This window comes from Nelumbo lutea, chromosome 2 (genome assembly GCF_056320005.1).
Source record: "Nelumbo lutea isolate HS-2025 chromosome 2, American lotus-T2T, whole genome shotgun sequence".
NCBI lineage: Eukaryota > Viridiplantae > Streptophyta > Magnoliopsida > Proteales > Nelumbonaceae > Nelumbo > Nelumbo lutea.
Window position 1 is genome coordinate 7338404 of NC_142685.1, and position 26383 is coordinate 7364786.

At 38.6% G+C, this 26383-nt stretch overlaps 1 protein-coding gene and 1 pseudogene across 5 annotated transcripts in view; both read left to right on the forward strand.

Moving 5' to 3' along the window:
* The window catches only part of LOC148868344 (alpha-taxilin-like protein), a 37967-nt gene that overhangs the window by 9386 nt on the left and 2198 nt on the right, over window positions 1-26383 (forward strand). For all 5 annotated transcript variants that reach the window (XM_088969421.1, XM_088969423.1, XM_088969425.1 and 2 more), the window contains 7 exons: window positions 677-744; window positions 4282-4359; window positions 6829-6893; window positions 9603-9669; window positions 9795-9977; window positions 10889-10945; window positions 11088-11183. In XM_088969421.1, coding sequence (XP_088825547.1) covers window positions 677-744; window positions 4282-4359; window positions 6829-6893; window positions 9603-9669; window positions 9795-9977; window positions 10889-10945; window positions 11088-11183 — 614 coding nt within the window. The remainder of the gene's footprint in view (window positions 1-676; window positions 745-4281; window positions 4360-6828; window positions 6894-9602; window positions 9670-9794; window positions 9978-10888; window positions 10946-11087; window positions 11184-26383) is intronic.
* Window positions 13298-13952, forward strand: LOC148868345 (small ribosomal subunit protein eS27y pseudogene; annotated as a pseudogene).

Consider the following 26383-nt stretch of genomic DNA (forward strand, 5'->3'; position numbering starts at 1 on the left):
TCTTAGGTGGATTTGAAAACCGTGTATGCCAAATCACCAAGGATTGAGCTATAGCTATTAATAAGAATATCCTAAACTAACTTCAAGAAACATATTAGCATTTGGCATAGAAATGCTTAGGAAAAGGATATGAATCATTTAAATGCTTTGAAAAATACTTGATGCTTGACTGACCACAAGCAAGTCATTTACATTAGGTACCTATAATGAAGTGTGTAGTGTAAGGCAAACATATATAAAATTGATATTTTGTTTGAAATTAAAAACAGATGCAATTTTTAATTTAATTCAAAAAAAAGAGAGGTGATTTGAGCACTACCAATAAGGGGCAACACTTCTAACTATTATTAAAAAATTACATGTTTAAAGCTGAAAGTACCTTTAGTACATATTAATTAACAGTCATTTGTGGTCTATGGAATTGTTATTATCATCCACAGGCCTATATGATACCGTTCATATTTTCATCCACAAACCTATATGATACCATTCATATACTTCTTTTTAAATATTCTTCTGTGAATATTTTAATCTCCTAAGAAGTTTAGTGAAAATGGAATTTTTGTTTGGTGGTAAGGCTCTTCAGTCGTTAGATTATTCTTTTGTCCATCTGAATAATAGCTTCATCTCTGGTTTCAGTAAGTGTTACATGTTAATGTATACTATTCTTTTTCAGCCATTGCTGTCAGAGATAAGCTTGAGTCATTATGTAGGGAGTTACAACGTCAGAACAAAATGCTCATGGTACAGTTTCCTTATTTGTCCGTATTTTTTCTGGAGATAGTAGTATTATTGTTTTAGATCAACATTAATATCTAGTTTTTAACAGATTAGACATAAAAACTTGGTTTGAAACATTATTACTTGTTACATTAATAGCACTGTATACTTATTTATTAATAAAAATCAAGAATAAGCTAGGACCTAATAAATTGAAGCTTTAAGCATGAGTATGGTTTATGGTTTATTTTCAATTTTGATTATTGATTTTTCTCAACAGCATATCTATTACTTGGTTTTTCCAATAGCCCTTGCCATCTTGAGACAATTATTTGTTGCCAATGCCTATATGCAAGGACTACTTGTACAGATCTACTCTACAACTGTGTTGTAATTATATCACCATATTGCAACAAGAGACTGCATTATACATCAGAATTGCTTTGAATTTCAATATGAAATAGTTGAAATGGTAGCCTTTTTCTATATATTAATGTGCATAGTTGTTAGTGACTTGCATTGGCGTGGTTTCATATTGATATATGAATCAACAAGATGGAAGAGTTGACTGTGCACCTGCTGCTAGCAAATGAAGGATGATAAAGATTTAAACATACAGTCCTATTGGAATGAGGTAGACATGCATGTGGGCTGGTAGGTGATGGCAACTCAATAAGGGTAGAACTGTTATGCTTGCTACAAGGATTAAAAGTGGGAAGCTTTCTTCACTACTATATCTTCTTGGTGGAAGGTGAGTCCAAAGTAGTGATACGGTGGTAAACAGCAGTCTAGGACCTCGTCTATATCACCGCATAAGGAAGTAAAACTGTTGGCTAAAAGCTCAAGTACAACTTTCTATTGGGTTCAAAAATCAGTAATAGGCTAGCTGATATCTAGCATACAAGGAGCACAAAGGGTTCAGCTATTTTAGGTAATACCCATGGGGGATAAGACTCAATCATCATCAATATCAACCAAGCCTTATCCCAACTATATGGGGTTGGCTACATGAATCTTGTTTCGCCAGTCTGTTCTGTTAGTGCCATCTCCATTGTTAAATTATTGGCACACAAACCATTTCTCACTATTCTATTCATGTCCTTTTTGGTCTACCACTAGCCCTTCTAGCCCCTTCAGCTTGTAGCAAATCATTTCTTACAGGTGCGCCCATGGTGGATAAGAATGTTAATGAAAAATATAAAAGAAGAAAGCATGTGTAGGCAGCACCACAGCAGGGGCTGGCCTTATTGCCTATGGTGTACACGGCACATATTATTTTGTACATGATTTTTTTTTCTCACAATGAATAGAAGTTATAACAGTTACTCATAAAAAAGGGGTATAAATGTATGCCCTTAATTGGTCACTGTTGAACCTTTTTTTTCTGATTGGTAACAGAGAACTTTGTTATAAGAGTAAGAGAATGAACACAACTTTATGGGCATCAATCCCCTCTGCAAACCAATATTGTCAGAGATGGACATCACATTGACCTGTAAAATGGACTGGGTCCTGGTTTAATGTTTCAATTGTAGTTCAACTACAAGCCAATCCCTGAAATCATCACCAATGTCAAACACATTATGTTAGATAACCTAAAACTGCTCTTCATCCCAATATTCTAACCTCCTGAGTACCAAGTGTAAAGAGCAAAGCCTCGGTAGAGAGGACTGGGCACTTCTTTGGTTCTTTGGGGCTACTGCTGGTTTTCAGTTTTACCAAGGTTCAAAATTTCGTCAAACTGGCCTCTGAAAAGGTTTTGAAAAGAAATAATAAAAAAGGGGGTAAGTTGGGTCGAAATTGATACTTGGAATGTTGGTTTCTACTATGCCTTGCCCCAAATATGAGGGGTCGGCTATATGAATCCTGTTTGCTACTCTGTTCTGTTCAGTGCTAGGAAGGCTGAAAAGCAATGTTTGGTGAGAAAATGGAGAGCCAGAGGTGGAGGCTATTCAGCCACTCAATGACTCTCACCTCAGCCACTTGAAAATAGTTCATGAAGTTTCCTTATCGGTTGGATATCTTGATATCTGGGAGCCTGCTATTTTGATCCTTAAGAAGGAAAGTTTCAGTATCAAGTGCAGTAGGCCTCGTGATGTTATCACTGAAAAGTTTCTAGTTTTCTACTAAACACAGTTGTATGATTCCTTGCTTTTTTTTTTTTCTACTGGTTGAGATCTATAGGAACTTTTTTCTTATTAATCATTTCTTTTGGACAAATAAATATGGTTTGCAGTAATATGTGTTACAAGGAGTACAAGACGGGTGGACAATGTCCAACCATTAAAGAGATTTTTTTTGAAGATTAAATAAATCAAAAAAATTATTAGAGAAAAAGAGGAAATGATTACAAGAGATGATAAGACATTACCCAAACCCATAAATCACCCTAACGACCTCTAATTACAAGTTACAACCCTTGTCCATCAACCATATACCTGAATCCAGAAAACCCTCAAAAACCATCCCAAAGCAAAAGATATGCAACCGAATCCCCCTCCTTATCCTTTCCTCCCATCATCCAGAGCCCAGTCTAGAATACCACCCCGACAGAAACTCTTTCCCGAGACTATTATCAGGACTCGTTCATTAAAGAAGTTATTGCTTAATGAGATCTGAACTTCTTGAAAACAAGATGAACTATAAAAAAAGCGTGCTTTTCACTGTTCATGTTATCCAATAATGGGTCTCTTTTGTTTCCATTTCTGTGAAAATATATAATATGACATACCGATTAAAAAGACAGAAATATAATATAGGAAATATTATGTCATGCTAACTTCGTTATAAATCTGCTTTTTGGATTCCTTCCATTGCTGCCAATACCTCAGCCCAAAGAGAGTCTCCATTCCCAGCCAGTCCTGAATGAACCATCACTCTGCCACCCTCATCTCCAAAAGATTTTCCTTTCCCTTAACCTCCCAATTCCTATTACTCCCTCACCTTTGGTTTATATACATCCCAATTTATTAAATGGTCCTTTTTAGAGTCTCCCAGCTTCCATTAGAAATGTCTCATTATTTTTTCAAATCTCTTCACAATTTTTTCAGGAACTTTAAAATCTGAAAATATACTAGGAGGTTGGTCCTGATGGGCTTGTAAAAATTTGATATGCTTCGTCTGTTCTTGCTAAGCATGCTTGATTTTGGTTTCTACCCTCCTATATTTTTTTTGATGAATGATAATAAATTTATTAATTCAGAAGCAGATTTAGAGTGAGTTCATACAACATCCCAGGGAGAGGCACGAGCTGCAGCCCCTCCTCGAATCTTACAAGTAAACTAGGAAAGAAAAGCAAGAATCACAACTGAGCCCAAAACAATTCTTCCCTATTTACCCCTTGCTTAGCTAACACATCTGAGAAAGTATTTGCTGATCTCCCCACCCACTGTACAGTGACCAACATATTCCTTGTCAACCAACTAAATTTCTTCATTTCATTCTTGTAACGCCACATAGCCTCTTCCGGAATCATTGGGTATTGACCAAAAAATGTAAACCTCTGTGTGGTTGGAAGATGCTGATGGATACTTATTGCTTTTTTCTTTTTTATTTTTGCAGGATGAATGCAAAAGAGTATCAACAGAGGGGCAGAATATGAGATTAGATTTGTCAACCAAATTTCATGATGCAATTAAGGTTTGCACAATCTCTGCTATTACCTTAGGTGTCTATGCAGTGCCTGCCTTTCTATGTGAGCAAATGGAGTTATAGGAAACAAATCACAATAGGCCTGGGAATGCTGGATGAACCTTGTTAGATAGAAGTTATATCTTTTATGTTGGTTCTCATATGTGCCCAGACGTCTCCCATGACTTCCACAGTTCTGTTGAGAAATAACCATGGATATATAATTATAAAAAAAGTAACCATGGATATATTGCATCTACTTGTTATATTAAGGAGCCGTTTGAAAACTGCTATGAAACTCCAGCAGTGTTTGACAACAGTTGAAATAGTGGCTGAAAGAAGAGCTCAAATTAAGGCGTATTTTTGGTATATTGTAAGTTGTATAGAGGTATAATGAATAATCACTGTGTGCCAAGTGCTTCATTGTTCCACAAATAAGTAGGTGAGTTACATAGATGCTGAATGAGATTTTTTTTTCCTTTTTTAAATTGGAGTCTCCTATGTATTCTATATTCAGCGTACTTCAGCTGTTATCTAACATCACCTTAAGGACTATAATTCCTGGGTTTTAAGTTAAAAAGGCTCACTTATTTTTCAGGTACATTAGTTTGTTTACAACTGAAATGCTAATTGTTTGCTATGCCAACAACTGAAATCAAGCAAATGACATTACAAGAACAACCAAAATTGATATTGTCCATCTGAATTCAAAAAATGTTTCAAATGAATATTTACCTATCATAATTCATGGTCTAAAGTTAAGGGGAAAATGTCTTAGAAGGCCTCTTATTATAGCCATACTGAGAGAGGGACCTGGAAATGAAGGACCACAGCTAGGCCTTAATAACTCTCCTCTACTTCTGATTTCATGGTGCAGAGTGCAATAGTTTCTGTATTAGATATATCTGATGATTTAAAAACCAAAAAGATCATGAATTTGTTGAGTAAAAGATATTACATGAATAAGAAAACTAATTATTCTTATTGCCACTGTTGTTATTTTTATTTAATGGAACATAAAATATGTTTCATTGAGAGAAAGCAAGTAAAAGAAAAAGAAAATAAATGAAGTAAGACACTAGGTCGCCTCAAAAGGCCTTCTGATTCCAAATGAGGATGAAATAAGACGTAGTTGATGAGGTCCAGCTGTCCGGCTGTTCAGAAGTCAAAGAAATCAGTTTATGTTGATAATGTTGTTGAAGGAGAAGTACAAAGTAGGCAAGGCATTGGTAGCTTTCTTTGTAGGTGGAGAAGAGGCAGCTGGATGGATTTTTAAGGAGTTGGAATAAAAAGGAAAAGATTTGCAGGAAGGAACAGATCAAATAGGTAGTGAAAGAAGGGGGGTATCAGATGTGCATGTGTGTGTGTGGCTAGATAATCCTCTTCTTAACTTTTGATACAAGTGACCTGGGTTTTGACAGTTTTGGTTGGTTTTCCAGAAATTTGAAAAGCTGGAGTATCAAAACACCAGAATAGCTTCCAGTTCCCAGATTTCCCAACCGTCCAGTCTAGTTTGAGTCTTACAACATTATTTTCAAAAGTCTTTGCTTTTTAAGGCTCATAATGGGAAATCGGTGGATTCTGATCAAGGTTCCAAAAAAATGGAATCTGTGGATAGCGATCTGATTGGTACTAGAAGACATCACAGCTTATGACATTAGGGGGTTCTTATTTGAATGTGAACTGGATAGGTATTGCTGATTCTGTGTTGAGTATTTGATTTTTTTTCCTGAGAGCAAAAGCATGGAGTTGAAGATTGGTGGTGATGAGGTTGTTGCTATGTTTGATTCTGATCTGGGACAAAAGGAGTTTTTATTGTTTTGGCATGGGCCATGGAGTATTTTCAGGAGTGATTTGATTTGATCTGGTTGGATGTTGGGTTATTGTTATTGCAAATATTTATTTCTCTTTTGGGTGATTTCTTATCACCTTCTCTTGTATTTCCAATTTTCTTTTAATGAAATTTGTTTTACTATAAAAAATACCCTTTAGTAATCATCAATTCCTTCAGCAGGTAGCTTTGTATTTTGGTTTGCATTTTGCATACTAAGCAATGAGGTCTATAATTCAGATTATTTTAGGAAAATCATCCATGTGAGATTTTATTTCCCATATTTTTCTAAATGTTCTGTATTTCTATGATGCCACATTGTTTAAATTCAAGTTACTAATTGGTTTGACATCCAATAATAATCTTTTTGTTCTTTTTTTGTTGGTTAAACATGAAGATGTTATCACATTCAACTCACAATTATGTCTCATCATTATGGCATTGTTTACAAGGGTCTAAATGATGATCTAGATTCCTTTCTTTCTTTCTTCTGAGTCCTCTCACTTCATGGATGATTTCTCTTCTTCATTTTGCTGTTCCGAGTATTTGCTTTTCTTTTCTTTATTTCTAAGAATTCTCACATCAATTTAAAATTTATTCATTTAATTCATCCTTCTTTATGTGGTGACTCCTTTTTGATATTCTAGGATGTCAGTAATAAGCTTGAACAACAAAAGGATGAATGTCTCTCTCAATTCAAGGATAATGAGATGTAAGAGCTTGAGAAACGTTATGATAGTATTTTTTTTCCAGTTTTTTATATGCCTTATTAACAACACTGGTTTTGTGTTTTGACTATTATACTTTCTTAATTTTGTGTTACACATAAAGCTGGTTCATTTTAGAAACAACAAAGTCTAGATGCATGCCCTTTAATAAGCAGCTGGAAAGATGCCATATTAAATATGGAAATATAGGCAGAAAAGGAGAAAGGAAAGAATTTCTCCATCAAAATATTTTTACATACTATCCTTGGTTTTTTTTGCCTAGTTGTTGCACCTATTGAAATGAAGTAGTTCTGCTTGATTCTCCGCAATTGCAAAAGGAACTAAAATCCATAAAGTATGACTGTTAGTCCTAAAACATCAAGTAAAGCATATGGGAAGGAATTTATTGAATGAGCTACCAATTAAAAAAAAGAAAATATTGAAGGAGCTAACAGAAAAGTCTATCCTTAAAACTCACTTCTAGATCATATAATCAGCCTGCGAAGGAAGCATGATCAAATCTTCAAGGGTTAAGGAGAGATGTAGGCAGTCATTTAATTCCCTGAAAGAGAAATCTGCAGAATATGGTACAATAGTACCTTTTCCCCCTGGTCACCTGGTAGAACTTGGAAATATTCATTCTTGGAACAGCTAGGGTGGATTTTGACCTCATATCTATAAAGACAAATTTCTCATAGCACAGTCTGGAGTTTCTAGTAACAGAACAACGCTAGGTGCAGGTGCATCTTTTCCTCAGCACATGAGAAACATGAACTTGCGCACATTGTTGTTTTTTTTTTTTTTTTTAATTCCCATATGTTGAGGACAGTTAACACAAAATTATGACTTGTCTAGAGTTGTTTGTTACTAGCACGTCCAGATTCATAGTTATACTGTAGCAATCATCCTCCCAAAGGTGGACCCTACGACCATTGCCAACTTTGAAGCAAAAATACAGTTTGAAATCATTCACCATCTTGATAATACCTTTCTAAATGATCAACTATAAGCAAGGTTTTTCATAAAAAAAAACTATAAGCAAGGTTCAAAATTTCGATACAAAACACCCCACATCGAGCGATGAGCGTATTGGCAAGCCCCCAATACAATAAAGGGCCTTTGGTACATGATATGCCATTCTTAAGTTACACAAGGAATGCAATGCAAAGAAGAATACTACAAGAAAATTTAGGCCAATCTGAATGAAGTTATGTACTTTTTGGGGTCCCTGCATGACCATTTTGAGGAAAGGCTCAACTGTTAGTAAAAAAACAGCCTGGGCTGTTTTGAAGCTTCATGTGCATGCCACATTAGCATGGGTGGGGTAAAAGAGCAATTGCAATCAATATTCTTTTAATTAAAAAAGGCAAATAAAGAACTAAGTGTGACAACATGTGCAGAAAGCTTCGCAACAGCCAGGCTATTTTTATCCAAACAGCCAAGCCAACTCCACCATTTTGAGATGGCTTCCTAGTGATATGAATTTGAACCCATTTGTTGATGGATTGGCAAGGATGAAGTTAATAAGGGAAGGTTGTACAACAAATCCTCATTGCAATACATGCGGGACAACCATAACTGGCCTGCGTGGAAATTTCTGATCATGTCAGACCATTTTGTTCAAAAAGTGCCAAAGGTTAGATCTGTCTCCACCCCTCCCGGGATCCCAGATGGCTGGGACCAATATTGCGTATACATAAACTGAGATAATACGCGTATATATATTTTAATTAATGTTTCACTCACTTTAGGCACTGTACCCAACTTAAAATAAGGATGTCAGCCATCCTAGGTTGGAAAGGACTAGTCTGCCTGGTGGTGAATGGTATTTTAATAATTTGAACGTGAGAACAGGGAAGAAGGTGAACTCAACTGGCCTGGAGGTCCAGGCTGGCATTTTGGCCCTTATTATTATTATTTTTTGATCAATAACACTTTCATTAAATCATCAGTAGAAATTTTGGCCCTTATTCCCTTATGAAGACCTGGTTTCCACCCAACTCATGATCACCCCTAGTGTATGGTATGCCTTTTGTATGACATGAGATCAACTTCTAGGCTTTTTTATGTTTGCAAGTCCATGCACTTTTTTTTCCAGAACTGGTCTATAACGTGCACATTTTTGTGCCTTCTCTTATCAATTAATAGAACCTCTTTGATCATTGTTGCTCAAAGAAGAAAAAAAACTCTTGTACCACTTTCTTACTCATAAGGCTAATAATGCCAAGGCCATTAAAGATGTTTCAAAAGCACCATGCTGCTCTCTTTCAGGTTTTGTTTTTTATTTTTCTAATCAAAGTAAAAATAAATGATGTGCTGTGGAGAAAGAGAAGAAAATAAAAGAGTTTTAAAGCAGGAAAAACATATTACTAACAATGTTAACGAGTCTTGGATTGTTCATTGACCAGTAAAAGGGTCTGGGTCCTGGGTCTGTGGTTCCTTTGAATTGGTAATATAATTTTCAGTAATATATCCCTTGTATGTATGTTTTTTTGAGGGTAAGTACCTGTTGAAATTGAGAGCTTCAGTATTGGTTATTTCTCCAACCTTCTGTTGTGAAGCTGTTAATTTTACTTCCACTTTCTGTTTAGAACGATGTCCTTCATTGTGGTTTCAGTTTTTTAATCTTCTAACATATTGCTTACTGGAAACTGCACATTCATTAATCATTGTATCTTTAATGTAAAGTAATAGACATTTATATTCATTTCCAGGTTGAGGAACAAATTAAAACAACTTGCTGACCAATATGCCGTGTCTGAACAGCAATTCACGCAGAAGGTTTGATCCAGATGACATTGTTCATGTTGCATTTGTGGTTTCAGGACCCAGTAGGTTATCATTTAGGATGCATGTATCACTTCTAAATAGGAATCCGAAATTTCTTACCCAACTTGACTGTGCAGCTAAAGCAGAAAACGTTGGAACTTCAGCTTGCTGATTTAAAACTTCAGCAACATGAAGAAAAGTTGGCTCAGGAACAATCCCAGATGAAATTGTATGCCGAACAGGTGTCACAGCTATTGTCAACTGAAAAGAATTTGCGCTTGCAGTTGGCAGCTGATGGAGAAAAGTTTCAACAATTCCAGGTATGATCACCTTCATGCATCTGTATATGCACTTGTTTCAGGCTTGTTACTATAAACATATGACTTCTCCGTTTCCATAAAGGAGATGCCTTCAGAAGACACACACACAGAGGTGATAATGCTTCCTTGACCAGGTCAGTTGTTGAACTGTGTTGTACTAGGTAGGAGGTGGAGCCCATGAAGCGGTGGCTTCTGATCTTTGCATTCTTCTGTGGTATAGAAAGGGAGGCTTACTTCTTGTTGTCTCTCTACATTTTTGGAGGAGTGGCTCTCATTCACAAGATAAGACATATTCTGATGGCACTGGATAGAGACTCAGGATGTAATGCTTATCTTGTGAATTACCATTGCTATATCCAATAATGTCCAGCAGGGTTGTTGGAATGGTCTAAAATTATGACCCCATTTTGGTTGTTATCTACTGTTATAATTCAAAATCCATAGACTATTTTTATAGTATTTTTGCATAGACATGTCCATGAGTCCATGTTTTCTCATATTGTTGAGTAAGAATCTAGGACACTGTTGGATAGCAACTCCCGTGTCTGTGTCCAGGCTACACTGCCTGTCAAACTAGGTAATCAAAATCAATATAGCACTGGCCATGATGAATGGACCTGAAGGTTGGGAGTCTTCACTTCTAAGTTTAAGTTTTACTGCTTGAGCTTATTTTTTGATTTTATATACAAACTTCAGAATATGCCTCCCTGAGATAAGAACTATTCCATGTTCTTTGTGTGCTCTTTCTTATCCTATGTATAGCATTTAGGTTTCCAATCCCTTGTGATGTTCACCGAGAGACTTTTTTCAGGTTATGGATATCCTGCCATCACTTATGTATTCCTAATTATGTCCTCATGATGTGCATCTAGTAAATTTAGTTACGGGACTCAAAAGCAAACTATGTGCAGGATGCATTGATGAAAAGTAATGAAGTATTTGAAACATTTAAGCAAGAAATTGAGAAGGTAAACTTGATCTAAACTTTTACATCTCTAATATGTTTTCTGCATCAATGCTTTGCATTTTTATGCAACAACACAATAAAGTAATTCACTGTTAAGTTACTATTGTTATTCACCATTTACTTGTTATTTATTTGAAAACCAGATGGCAAAATCAATAAAGGAACTCAAGAAGGAAAATGTCTTCTTGAAGAGCAAATGTGAAAAGTCAGATTTTACACTCATAGAACTTGTTGAGGAGGTAATCTTAAATTGAAATTCTTCAGTGTTGGTATATTTTTCAATCATCATCATCATCATCCATGCCATATCCCTACTATATGGGGTTGGCTACATGAGTCCTGTTTCACCAATCCATTCTATTTAAAACCATATCCACTGCTAAACTATTAGTGCTTAAATTATTTCTTACTACTACCCATGTCCTTTTTTGTCTACCCCAATCTCTTCTAGCCCCTTCAATGTGTAACATATCACCTCTTCTAACTAGCATAGTTGGTGGTCTTCTATGCACGTGCCCTAACCATTCATCACCTATTGGAGCTACTCCAAGGTTCCTACGAGTAACTTCATTCCTAATCCTATCATTTCTAGTTCTTCCACTCATCCATTCTTAGCATTCACATTTCTGCCATTTACAACATAGCTGGCCTCACAACTGTTTTATAGAATTTTCCTTTTAATCTAAGCGGTATTTGTTTATCACATAAAAGTCCAGATGCACCCCTCCATTTTGTCCCCCTTGCTCTAATTCTTTGGGTGGATTCTTCAATCTCTCCCTCGTTATGAATTATTGAAACAAGGTATTGGGAATGATCACATTGAGTTATATGTTTGGTCTCCAATCCTAAGTGAATCTTGATTTACATTCCTATTATTACTAAACTTACATGCCATATACTCTGTTTTAGTCATACTTATTTTAAAACCTCTTGTTTCTAAGGCATTTGCCTATAAGCTTAATTTTGCATTTAATCCTTCATTAGTTTCATCAATTAAAACAATGCCATTTACAAATAACATTCACCATGGAACATCCTCCCAAATATGTTTCAATTCATCTATGATTAGTTCAAAGATAAGGGCCAAGTGTTGAATCTTGGTGATGACCCATATTAATTGTAAAATCAGAAGTCTCTTCCACTGGTGTTCTAACAGTGGATGTTTCCTCTCATGCATATCTTTAATAAGGTCTATATTACCTATTTTGAATCCCTTTCTTTTTCCAAGACCCATTATATTATCTCTCTAGGAACTCTATCATATGCCTTTTCTAGATCAATGAACACCATATGAAGATCTTTCTTCTTCTCTCTGAACTTTTCTATCAATCATCTCAAAAGAAACATGGCTTCCATGGTTGATTTCTCTGCATAAGGCCAAATTGGATCTCTTACCCAAAGTTTCATAGTGTGGTTCATGAGTTTAATCCCTCTGTAGTTATTACAACTTTGTTCTTAAATATAGGCACCGTCCTTGGTACATTTTTCAATATAAAACTTTATTCCCTGCCATTTTTTTTGTAATTCATTGTCACTTGTTTCTCTTTATGATTGGTATGCAATTCAGTGGAATTATTTCCAATTCAGACATCCTCTTTGTTGAAGTGCATGATATGTTTAACTTTCTATTGCAAACACTTCCATAATACTGGAGGAGATATTGCCATACAATTGGTTGTATGCAATTTGGAAAGATTCATATTTGGTACTAGCATCCCCCCTTTCTCTCATCTGTCATTTATTCTTGCATTGCCATTTGTGTATTCTTATGCCGATTGTGGTCTCAATTTGTTGTCTTATTCAATTGGAACTGGATACTCTGAGGATCTGATTGTGCTTTTGTCCTCATGGCTGATTAGAGGCTTTGGTGGATGTGACATTTTCTCATGGAATTTCCTGTCTGCTTTATTATGTCGGTGCATGTAGATATAGAAGATTAGATCTCAATTTGATTAGAACTATTGTCTAGAATTTTTATTGGGAGGGTTGAGAAGAAGCTGGTTTTACATTATTGATAAAAAAATAAAAATAAAAGGAAGCTGGTTTCACATTTCTCCATTCTAAAGGACTTTGAAGGATGAAGTACGATCACTTTAGATGCCAATGATAGAATTTCTTATACCCTTTTGACAAGCAGTATATATGCTTAATGATGTACACAGTTCTTCCTCATTATGCATGTGAGGGTCTTGAATCTTTCTTATGGTATGTTTTCCTATTTTGCAAATTACTAGTGTAAATACGTCTACATTTCGCATTTTGGTGGGCTTATAAAGAGAGTGGTTTGTCAAATCTTCCCTATTACTGTGGGGGGTTGAATTGGAAAGAATCCAGAGGGATTTTTGTGGGAGTTGTAGAGGGAGGAAAACAAAAATCATTTGGTTGATTGGAACAATATTTCTTTTCCCAAGGTGAATGGAGCCTGCATAAGTGCCATTGGAGATATAACTGTGTGGTGGGCAGTAGATGGAGGTGCCTAATTGGAATTAAGTTAACTAAATGGTTGTTAGGACCTGGTGTAAGAAACAATCCCGTTTGGGTGCTTGGCTTGGAAGGGAATTAAGAGGACCTATGGATCCTTTATCAAATGGGTCAAATATAAGCTCTCCCATTCTACTTGCTGCAACAGTTGTTGATTTTTGGAGGCTTATTCTAGGGTTTTGGCCAAAGTGTGCTCTTTTGAACAATATTGATTTGATCAACCCTCCAGTTGAGCTAGAGATAAGGAGGTACGAACTCAAGTGTATTGTGCAGTCACTGAATGCATTCTTTATGGATGTGAATTACTGGGGCTTGAAAACTGTTGTAATTGTGTCAGCCAATGGGAAGGTGTGCCAGACTGACTGAGGGGTGCTTCTTCAGGAGGAAGGGGGACTGAGTGATGATCACCATATATTGTTAGAGTTCGTATAGCTTAGTGCTGGGATGGAAAATGAAGTGGGTTTGGTTATTTTCTAAGATATATTTTTGTTGGATAACAATTGTGACTGAAGTTACTACGGTCTGTATGTTTCTCTACTTATTATTTTTTATGGAGTTGATCTTTATTTGGAACAGCTGTTAATATGTTTTTTGTTGTAACTCTGGTCATCTTTGGTTGCATCATAAGCAATGGTATGATATACTTTTTTTTACATAATTTGTTTTATCCAAAGAACGGGTCAAATATAAGCTCAGGGATGCATCTAGAGTAAGGTTACCGTTAGAAGAATGATATGGTGATGGTTGTCTTGGGGAGTTTTTCCGAAAATTATTTGAGAATGTGATAAACAAAGAGGTGGTGGTTGCTCAAAGCTATGAGCGGGTGGATAACAAGGCCATTTGGAATTTGAACCCTGAGATTCTATAGAAACCTGCAAGATTGGGAAGTTGTGGATGTAACTGACCTCTTTGCTGGCTACAAAATGCATATTCAATTGCCAATAACAGAGACGAAACAGGTTTGGAAGTGGGAGGCATTGGTTTCTTCTTGGTGAAATCTTCGGGTGGGCATTGGTTCTTTCTGCCTAGATCTTTCCATCACAAGGTTATTTTGAATCAACCAATATCTAATAAAGTTATTTTGGTGACTTGGATGAAGGGGTGATCATGGGCCAGGCTGGGCTGTGGGCCTGGCTTGGCCCAGACCCTGGGCTGGGGTTCTGGGCATAAAATATTAAATATATTTTATATTGATAGCACATTAATATATGTATGTTTGTACAGTTTATGCATCATATTATAATATTTATATATATTCTGAGCTGGCATGGGCTTGAAATGCTCTACTTGGACAATTTTATGGGATTTTTTTGATCAATAACAGAATCAGAATTCATTAACTATCAAAGAAAAAAAGTACAGATAAGAGAAAGGGAGAGATAAACACTTTTTTTATCAATAACACAATTCATTAATTATCACAATAAATTACAGAGAGGAAGACAAACTTTCTTATCTTCCAGCTACATCAAGCGCCCCAAGAGAGGAAGCAAGAGAGAAAGAGAGTACAGAAAAAAGAAGAAAGTTAAATTACATCTTTGCCCAGAACATGACATCCCTGTCCACCCCTTGTTTAGCTAACCCATCAGCAAAAGAATTAGCTGATCTTTTTACCCAACTAATTTTAACTTCCATTTCTCGAACCAGCCATCTGAATTTTCTCTTCAAATTACTATTACTCCATAAACCACTATCTTCTTTGTTCAGCCACCCAACCACCACCTCCGAGTCCCCTTCAATTATGAGTTTTCTGATTTTCATCACCCTAGCTTTCTGGACACCTTCCATTATTGTGTGGATCTCAGCTTTGAGAGAGTCACCCGCTCCAATTGGGTCTGAAAACATGGCAGAAACAACCCCATTCTCATCCCTAAAGACTTCCCCAATCCCTGATTGTTCGGGGTTCCCTTTGCTACTTCCATCAAAGTTTAGTTTCATGAAACCCACAGGTGGGGGAGTCCAAGACACACTCATCCCTGCTTTAGTTTGGGTACAACTTGCAATTTCACCCCACTTCCTCAACAAGTCATCTACTGTAGATTCTGTGAACAACCCTAGGGACTTCATCCATTGAATAACCCTTATGTGGATCAGGGCCCTCAACTCTTTAGCACCTCTCTACATTAGAGAAGATTTTGGAATTTCTTTCTTCCCACAAAGACCATCATACTACTGCCCTCAGTCCTCTCCACATAGTCATTCCCTTCTTCGTACGCCACCTGAAAAAAGGAGCAAAAAGGCCTTGAAAATTTGATGGAGGAATCCAATACACCCAAAAAGAGATAAAGCCCACTCCCAAATAGACTTTGCAAATTGGCAAGACACCAGAAGATGAAAACTAGTCTCCCCATCAGTTTTACAAAGAACACACCAATGAAGGGACACACAAGTATTGGGTCTCTTCTTTTGGAGCAGATCACCAGTGTTGAATCTTTCTAGAAAGGCTTCCCAACAAAAACTACCAACCTTAGGAGGAATTGGTCTACACCAAACCTCATTAACAGGGAAAGGGGAGGTTACATGATTGGAGGGCTGGCATAGCACTTTAAAGAAAGAGGCACATGAGAAAAAACCAATAGGGGTGGGGGTCCAGATTCTAGTCATTCTTAGTAGAGTCCAGGAAATCGTTATTAAGAAGAAAGAGGAGACTCGAAATAATGTCTAGGTCGAAGTCTCGCACAACCCTTCTCAGACCCAAATTCCAACCAAATCCAGAAATGGAAGAGGAAGGGGTCAAGAAGGAGGAAACTAGCTCATTTTTAAAATCGGAAAGTGCATACAAGGAAGGAAACTGGTCCTTAAGAGGTGCATTCCCCACCCAAGTTTGTTTCCAAAATTTTATGGAGTTACTTGAGTTCAAATCATACCTGATACAAGGGGAGAAAATTGGTAATAAGTCATGAATGGCTTTCCAAGGCGAGGCGCTTGTGGTCCTAGCCAGAATTCCAACATCCCATCCGTTTAGCTCTAGTCCATGAATGCTTACCACTATTTTGGCCCATAATTTCTCCTCCTCTAGTGGGAATCTCCACAGCCATTTCCCTAGGAGTGCCAAATTCCTTTCTCTACTGTTCCCAAGCCCTAAACCACCATTGTTTTTACTTCTGATCACCACCTTCCAGCTTACCCTAGGGTCCCTCTTCTCCTTTCCTGACTCCCAAAGGAAGTCTCTCATCATCTTTTCCAGCCTGTTAGCAACCTTTACTGGGATTTTGAACACTGAAAGGAAATAGATGGGTATATTTGCTAGAGCAGCCTTGATCAGTGTTATCCTACCTCCAAGAGAAAGATAGTTCTTTTTCCAGGATTCAAGTCTTTTCTCAAACCTTTCTACCACCGGATTCCAGAAACTCGCCCTCTTTGGGTTGTCACCCAATGGAAATCCCAAGTAGTTCAACGGCCATTTTGAGACCTCACACCCTAGCACTTCTGCACTCTCTCTAGTTTCTTCCTCTTCCAAATTCACACCCACTACACAACTTTTCTCAAAGTTCACCTTCAAATTTGACATTCGTTCAAAAAGTAGTACCACTAGTTTCATGTTCTTAATATACCCCAAGTTTCCTCCTTCATAGAATAGAATAGTATCATCTGCAAACTGTAGGTGGGTGAGTGGGGTTTCCTCCCTTCCAACTCTCCATCCTCTAATGAGATACCTAGAGTCCGCTCTGTGGATCAGTCTCCCCAAAACATCAGCAATCAATGTGAACAAGAAGGAAGATAGGGGGTCCCCTTGTCTTATACCCCTAGTGGCTAGAAAGAAATCAACCACTGATCCATTCACTAGTACAAAATAATGACAATTCCGAGCACACCCCATAATCCATTTTTACCATCTGTCCCCAAAACCAAATTTGGTCATAACTTTCCTCAAGAAGTCCCAATCTACCAAATCATAAGCCTTTTCCAGGTCCAACTTACATACCACTCCCTTCTTCCCATCCTTTCTGAAAATCTGAACACTCTATAGCAATTAGGATTTGGTCGGTAATTTGTCTTCCACTCACAAAGGCTCCTTGATTTGGTGCAATGATATATGGCAATACTTCCTTCAATCTTAGAGACAACACCTTAGCCAGAATCTTATACAAACTATTTACCAAACTAATTGGCCTAAAGTCCTTCGGGTGAGATGCATCTTTCTTTTTCAGAACCACAACTAAAAAGGTGGGATTCACACCCGGGTTAACCACTCCTCTCCTGTGAAATTCCTCAAACACCAACAATAGATCATCTTTTAAATTATCCCAACAATTTTGATAAAAAGCCATTGTGAAACCATCTGGACTTGGAGCTTTTGTTCTATCCATGGAAAAAAAACACCCCCCTTAATTTCTTCCAACTCAAACCTTCTTTCCAATCTTCTCCTATTATCAACCTCCACATCTGGGCAGTCCAAACCTTCCACCCACACCCTCTACTCACAGGCCTCCTTAAGATAGATTTAAAATGTCCTACAAAGGCCCCACAATCTCATCTTGTTGTGTCAACTCAACTTCATCCACCTCCACTTTGGAAATAAAATTCCTCCTTCTCCTTCCACTTGCCATAGAATGAAAGAACCTGGTATTCCTATCCCCCTCTTGCAGTCATTTACATCTAGATTTTTGCCTCCAGCTTATTTCCTCCTTATGTAGGCAGTCCTCTATCTGTCTTCTCACACTTCTTCTATGCTCCTCGTTTGCCTCTTCAAACTCTCCCCTCTCTTCCTTCACATCTAAGCTCTCAATTTGGTCCATCAAAGTTCTCTTTCTTTCCTCCATCCTTCCAAACTCCAATTGATTCCATTCCTTGATCTTTGTTTTCAAAAATTGTAATTTTTTATGGAATCTCATCCCTTCCCATTCCACCATTGGGTTGCATTCACTCCACCACTCCCTTACTCTTTTAGTGAAGCCCAGATGGAGTAACCACATATTTTCAAACCTAAAAGGGGAAGGTCCTCCACTCCTTTGCTCCTTACAGATCACAATAGGCCAGTGGTCAGAGGTCAATCTAGGAAGAACCCTAGAGTCTAAATTCCCCCAATGTTCTTCCCAATCCAAAGAGAACAAAAACCTATCCAACTTGGAGCAAATGGCACTTGCTTGGAGATTTGACCAGGTGAATGTCTTATGGGCTAAGGGAATCTTTTTAAGTTCAAAGGCATCCACAAACTAGTTAAACTTCCTCATACTAGCTGTCACTCTTTGATTGATATTATTGGTTTCCTCCTTGAATCTTATCACATTAAAGTTCCCACCCATGCACCAGGGCCCATCCCATAGCCCTTTGATATCACCTAGCTCCTCCCACAATTCCTTTTTCTCTCTATAGTCATTTGGTCCATAAACATTTGTTAACACCAACACAAAACCGTCCTCTTGTTGCTTGAACTTCAATGAAACTGAGTATTTCCCAACCAATTCCTCCAGACCTAAAACCACATCCCTCTTCCACATAGTCACTATCCCCCCAAAGGCAGGCACCCCAAGAGGGAGCAGCCACCCAGCTGATCCCCCTGGCACCCCAAGAGTGAGCAGCCACCCGGCTGATCCCCCTGGCTTTCCAAACACTCCTTGTCCATCTATCATTAAAATCCATTCTCTTGGATTCCTGTATTAAAACAATGTATGGGTCATATTTCTTAATTACCTCTTTGATCATAGCTCTTTTCCTTGCACTTCCTATGCCCTTCACATTCCAGCTAAGTATCTTCATAGTCACCTCTTACCTCCCTACTACTCCTCACCACTACTTCCCCCCTTTCCTTTTATCTCCTTTCACCCCGAAGCTCTTATCACCTTCCACATCTCTTTTCAATCTCTTCACTTCATTCGTTTTCCTTTTCTTTGTTCTTATTTCCTTCTTCTTCTTTTGTAGTCCACTTTTCAAACCATTTAAGTCCTCCATTCTACATTCTAGCTTCCCCACAAAGTGTGCTATCAGGTCTTCTCTATTAATTCCCTCCACCACTTTCCTCTTTATTCCTCTCCATTTCTCCCCTCTCAACTGATCCCTCCCCTCTTCTCTCTTCTAAATCCTTCCTCCACATCACATTCTGTTCAATTTCACTGAAGATCTTTCAATAATTTCCCATACTTTCTCATTCCTATACCTTCCTTCCACCATCTCCCCACAATCCATCACTCCCTTCCCCATAGCTTTAGCTGACCCACCATCTTGGTTGGCTACACATACACGGGCTGTTGGACTTGGAATGGGACCTGAATCTGGAACATAGGACACGGAGAAGACATTAGTAGCCCAAACTGAATTCACTTGGTTACCTGGGTTTGACTGGCAAATGGGAGAGGTACACGTGGCATTGTTCCCAGCCTCCCTTTCATGTTCAGAGGATTGGTAAAAAACTGTCTCCTTAAGTTGGTTGGGAAGCATTTCTGTCCTTTGGACACCATGGCAATCTCTCCTCTCTACCCTTGGTTCACCCCTTATTAGTACGTCCCTGCTCTGCCGCAAGTTCTCTCAGTTTACCCCTTCTTTTTTGCCTTGCACAATCTGAAGTCTTGGAGGTGAGTTATTCTGGTTATTGTCTTTAGTCCCGTTTACTTCACAAGTCACAAATCTGCTTCCATTCCCTGTCAGATTTCCCTGGCCGTCTGGAGTAGAAGTCTGTTTCTTCTCTAGGTCTCCCTGAAAAAGATTTTCAATGTTCATCAGACCCATATCACCCACATCGCAGCCATCATCGTCATCCACACTTCTGATGCTAGTTCCGCCGTCTGAAATCTCATCCAGAACTTCATCGTCTGCGCCATAGTGCACCCAACCTTCGTCCAACTCCTCCCTCTCTTCATTTCTCTCCCTTGTGTACCTAGGGTTTGGTTTTTCTGAGGAACGTCGCACTGAGCTTCGTTCTCATAGTTTCTTTGAGGCTTCCACTGTAGAACACTGCAAATCTCACTGTAACAGTTCATTCGCAGATCTCCTCATTTTGGATGATGATAGTCCCAAAATAGCGTCTGCAGTCGAAGCTTTGTCTATCCCCTTGCCCAGACCCACGTGCGTGTTTAAGTCATCACGTGGGTTCCTCATATTTCCACTCTGTTTAGTGGTCGGCCTACCCATCACTGGTTCAGATCAAGCTTTTTGGCTACTTAGTCCATTTAAACCCTTCGCCACATCAGCATCTAAATGGTCCCCCGTAAGACCCTTTGATACCCGAACCACGTGACCACTTAAAGAGTCAAATGACTCGTTTAAGTCAGCATGGGCCGCCTTTTGGTTCAACACTGACTGATCCAATTTTAGGCCGGTTGGGTCAGAGAGAGTAAAGTGAATTTCTTTCCAACACCAAGTGGGCCCTGCCCCTGCTCTAACCAAGTCCCCCTCCAACTTTTTCTGTGAAAGTCTGGCCACTGACAGCACTCTTCTTCATTTCCAAAATATTTGAAACTTTCCTTAAAATCCAATTGACTTTTGGGGCTTGTCCGTTCAACTTCTGAAGCTAGAAATCTCTTTTTCCTAGGTGAAGCTTCCTCACAAGGCTGCTTACGTGTCCACTTAAGGTTTCTTCTCGCTGCCAAGTGTCACCCACCCTGCCAGGTCATCATCATCTTCCATCTTCGACCTCCCAATCCAGAATGACGCTTCCACTTCTTAGGCAATCCATACCTTGTACCAATACCCTTCTTCACATATGCTGATAGTTCTTGCAACTGCTTCAGGCTTAACACCAGCAATTCGTAGATTAACTGCTTTTTTTTTTATTTTTTGATCAGTGAATATTCAGATTTATTAAATCAAAGTCAAAGATATTACAACTTAGGGAGAGGCACGAGATGCTACCTCCCCTTTAAAGAGGGGAGATGGAAGAAATCATCAACCCTTTAGTTAAAGAACATAACAAAGGAAAAAGAAAATTACAATGAAGCCCAATACAATGAAACCCGAGTAGCCCCTTGTTTAGCAAGATAATCAGCCAAGGCATAGCTGATTTACCCAGCCACTGAACTCTAACTGTCATGCCCCTCAATAGCCATTTAACCTTTTTTAAAATATCCTTAGAGTTCCAAGTGACAGTACCCGGGTCAGCCAACCATCCTACTACCACCTTGGAGTCTCCTTCAATTATTAAGTTTTACACTCCGAGTTGATAGGCAATCTGTACCCCCTGTGCCGCAGCTAGGAGTTCAGCCCTCACAAAGTCTCCTATTCTCACCGGTCCCGGAAAAAAGGCAATGATGTTGCTGTTCTTATCTCTCAGTACACCACCAATCCCAGACGGTCCTGGGTTACCCTGACTACTTCCGTCAAAGTTCAGCTTAATAAAACCCTCCATTGGCGGAGTCCAAGTTACTTGGACTCTAGTCTTCCTAGAGGAAGTGAGGGCAACTGTAGACCGATTCATCATTAAATCCTCAAAGGAATAATCTGCAAAGAACTTTAAAGATTTCAGCCACAAAATAGTCCTTGTAACATTACTCTCTTTGACCTCAAGAATGCTTCTTCCCTTCTGAAAAATTCTGGAATTTCTCTCTTCCCAAATAGTCCAAAGGAGAGCTGCTCTTATACACTTCAACATGACTCTCCCTCTTCTTGTGGTTCACACAAAGTTGGAAGGGGAAAACAACAAATTTACCTCAGCTGGCAAGTTCCACCAATACTCAAACAAATCAAATACCCAATTCCAAATGGCTGCAGCAAAAGGACAAGAAATCAGTAAGTGGTAATAGTCCTTATTCTGCGCTTTGCACAAAATACACCAGTTAGGAGATAAACACAAAAAAGGTCTTTTCTTTTGCAAGTTATCCAGCGTGTTGATTTTACCCAAGTAAACTTCCCAACAAAATACAGCATTTTTTGGGGGAATAGGCCTGGACCAAACTTCCTTAACTGGGAAAGCCTGAGGAGAAGAACTGGAGCAGAGGGAATTAAAGAAAATGCACAAGTAAACAGCCCTTTTGGAGTCAAGTCCAAATCCTCCTATTAGGATTTAGTGGGTCCAGGCAAGCAGAATCAAGTAACAATAGGAGCTCAGAAACTGATAAGGATTCTTCATCCCTCAACCCTCTACGGAATCCAAGGTCCCAATTTGTCGCAAAGAGGTATACGTGGGCAAAAGAAAGGAAGACACAGGTTCTTTTTTATAAAGGGAAATAGAGAAGAGAGAAGAGAACAGATCCTTAAGGGGCAAATTTCCCACCCAAGTGTCTTCCCATAAAAGAACACGAGTACCAGAGCAAGCATCATACCTTACAGAGCGTAAGAGCTGTGGGAGGATGCCACGAATTGCCTTCCAAGGTGTTCCAAGAGTTACCCGTCTGAATACCCCTGCATCCCAACCTTTTCTGGAATAGCCATGGATACTTGCCACCACTTCATGCCATAACCTCTCCCTCTCTAAAGGCCACCTCACCTAGAAGGGCTACATTCTTGAAAGTGATATTCCCTATTCCTAATCCTCCTCCCTCCTTACTTCGACTAACTATCTCCCATCTAACCAAATGATCCTTCTTCTCTTGCCCCGGCTCCCACAAGAAGTCCCTCGTTATTTTCTCTAACCTCTTAGCTTCCCTAGCAGGAATCTTAAAGACAGACAAAAAGTAGAGTGACAGATTAGTAAGCATGGATTTGATCAAAGTCACTCTACCCCCCACAGAGATATAATTCTTTTTCCAGCTTGCCTACTTCTTTCCAAACTTTTCCACAGCAGGGATCCAAAAGTGGCTTTCCTTTGGGTTACCTCCTAGGTGAAGACCTAGATAAGTTAAGGGCCAGAAAGAGGTGGAGCACTCTAAGCAACCTTCAAATCTAAGGTCTTGAAGGAAGGAAGAACACCACCCATTGCCTTCACTATTTTTTCAAGGAGATATTTCTTCCATAGATGGAATGGTAATCCCAGTAACTTCACTTTGAAGCTCCCTTCCTCCAGTGTTACTGAGTTAGACGAGGGACACCATTTTTCGACTGTGATGATTCCTTCCTTTGTTTCCCATAGTGAAGTCGATTTCTACCCCCCCTACATCCATTACTGCTTTCTTGTCGTTAAAGGGGATTCAAATGTCAGTTCGATGGATCCCAAGTTTCACAGTCACCTCCTCTAAAACCCTTTTCCAATCTTTAATCCCTTTTTTTTCCAGCAAGGACTAGTTTCTGCTCCCAGTCTCCTTTCTCTCCTACCATTTAAATCTTTGGATCTGATACTGTGAGAGCCACTGCCGGCTGGTCTTGGCTTACCAACTTCTTCTACGCCCAAAGATTCCAACCTTTTCCTTCTTTTTATCATCTCCTTTTTCCCCAACCCTCCTACCTTAGTTTCTGCCCCCGACTCTCTAATAACGAGTCTCTGGTGAAGCTCATTAGCCAGGAGAGTCCAACCTTGCAGTCTGTTTCCTTCAGGTATGATAATCGATTGTTTTCTCCTTTGTTCGAATTTTTCTACCAGGGTTACAAACCATCCTTTCGAATTTCTTCTTCTCTCAGCAACGTACTTCCTCCTTAAATGTTTGAAAGTGCTGTTCCAAGTTACACACCGACTTACATATTTTGCACCATTCAGAAAACTTTGAAATCAAGACACCCTTGGCCTACTAGCAGGACCATTCCTCACTTTCCTTCTCTTATCTTAATCGTGAACTCTTTCTGGTAAACCATCTCTTCCAGCAACAACTCCTTTTTCTCAACCGACAGGGTGTTCCTCCACTTCCTAGCCGGTGAGAAGTCTTCAGTGTCCATTCTGGAATTATCCGCTATTTCACCTTCCGGAAAAATACTGAGAGATAAACGCCCTTAGCTCTCCCTAAAAATGATACAATATTATTACAACCAAGCCCAAAATAGTCAATTCCTTCCCACCCTTTGTTTAGCCAAAGAATCAACAAAAGAATTAGCATCTCTTTTAACCCATTTTAGAGTAACCTCCTTCCCTTGTAGCAGCCACTTGATTCTTCTCTTCTCATAGATGTAGCTCCACCATCCCATAACCTACTTGGACGGTTTTATGGGAAAAATGCCTCACAGGGACACACTTCTCTTCAAAGAGGAAATGACAATTCTTTCAACTGGCTGTATCTTTTGCTTGGATGAAGGGGTGATGATCAAACCACCTCTTCCTCCACTGTCAGCTAGCATGTAAGATTTTGACATCAGTCAAATGACAGTTGAATGTGTTTCCCAACTTCTCTTCTCTTTTCTTGGGGAATCAAAGGGTTGTTGAGAAGAGGCAAACAGGTATGGTTCTCCATCTTTGCAGCAATTTTTTTAATGAGCTGCACAAGAGGAATCCTGAAGTGGGCTATGGCATCTACATATTCTTGGTTATTGGTGTGGAACCAATCAGAAAATTCACCTTCTGCTCTGATTTTGGTTGGTCCTTGTTTTAATTGCATGTAGTGTGTGTTTAGTTTTTTTATTTGTAGTCACAATCTTTGGATAGCATTATTATTGTACTATTTCTCTTAGAAGTTGGTCAATAAATACTTAGCATTTCGTTCAAAACATAGATACCTTTAAAAATAAAGGTCATTACTCATTGTTGGTCCAAGCTATCTGGGTCTTGGGAGAGGGGTAGACTGGGTGCGGTCCTAAACTTTAATACTTTCCTTTTTTTGATAGGCTATCTTTAATACTATTGTACTGATACAATCGATTATCTATCTTACTGATATTTGAGATATGTTTTAGAGGTGGCAATTGGGCGGGTTGGGTTGGGTTCGGTTTGGGTTGAGTTTTAACCCAACCCATCTAACCTGCCAACCCATTAATGACCCAATTAGATAGAATTTAATGGGTTGGGTTCAACCCAAACCCACCTGAACCCAACCCAACCCATTTAGATAAAATAATGAAAATTACACAAAAATAATAGAAATTGCAGGAAATAAAATAGAAATTAAATAAAAACACAAAAAATGCATAAAATTAATAGAAATTACATAAAAAGTTGAAAAAACAGAAAATTACAAAAAAACTGAAATTGCATAATTATATAATAAAAATTATAGAAAAACATAGAAAATAATGAAAAATAACAGAAATTACAAAAAACAAAGAAAAACTAGAAATTGCAGAAAAAAGAACAGAAATTCGAGAATGATATAAAAAATTATAGAAAAACATAGAGAGTGAAGAGACATAATAGAAATTACAGACTATAAATAGCTACCGGAAAAATTACAAAAATTTGTAGAAAAGCCACCGTTGGGCAAAATGCTTCTCATCATATATAAGGATACTTGTCGTTCAGATATCTAGCAAACGATAACAGTAGCCCCATTGCACACACACCTTAATACTATTGATTCCAGATTCCAATGAACCTCTTCCCTCAGAAAAACACAGTTGAAGGGAGGCAATCCAAGAAAAAACCCTAACTCAAATGATGGTTTCTCTTACTCCAACAATCGATTTTCTTCTGAACTGATACTACTGCCGCTAGAGGTGTAAAACGGGCTGTGCCGCCCACGGCCCGACACAAATTTGGACCAGCCCAGAACGACGGTCTGTGGGCCGTGCCAGGCCTGGTACGATCGTGCAGGCCGTGCTGCCTGCGGCTCGTGTGCCGGTATGGCCCAACCCGCAGCCCAACCCATATATATTATTTATATATTTATATAATATTATATAAACTATAATTAAATAATAATATATAGTATACAATATATTAATAAAATAAACAATTTTTAATTTTATTATACTAATGTATTTAATTATTGTATATATAAGTAATTTTATACATCAAAATTCATATAAAATTAAAATATGAAGTTTTGTCAATTTTTTTAAATAAATAGCTTTGGCCCGATGCACGGCCCGACCTAGCCCAAGGCTTGTTCCATGGGCCAGCCCGCCCTGTGGCATGACACTGCACGACATGGCATGGGCCCGCACGGGCCTGGGCCGTGCTGGGACGACCCCTCAAGTTATCCCTGGGGGGTTGACACGGCCTAGGATAGCATAGCCCGCACTTTGCACGGGCCGTGCCGTGTTGGCCCGGCATGGCCCGTTTTACACCTCT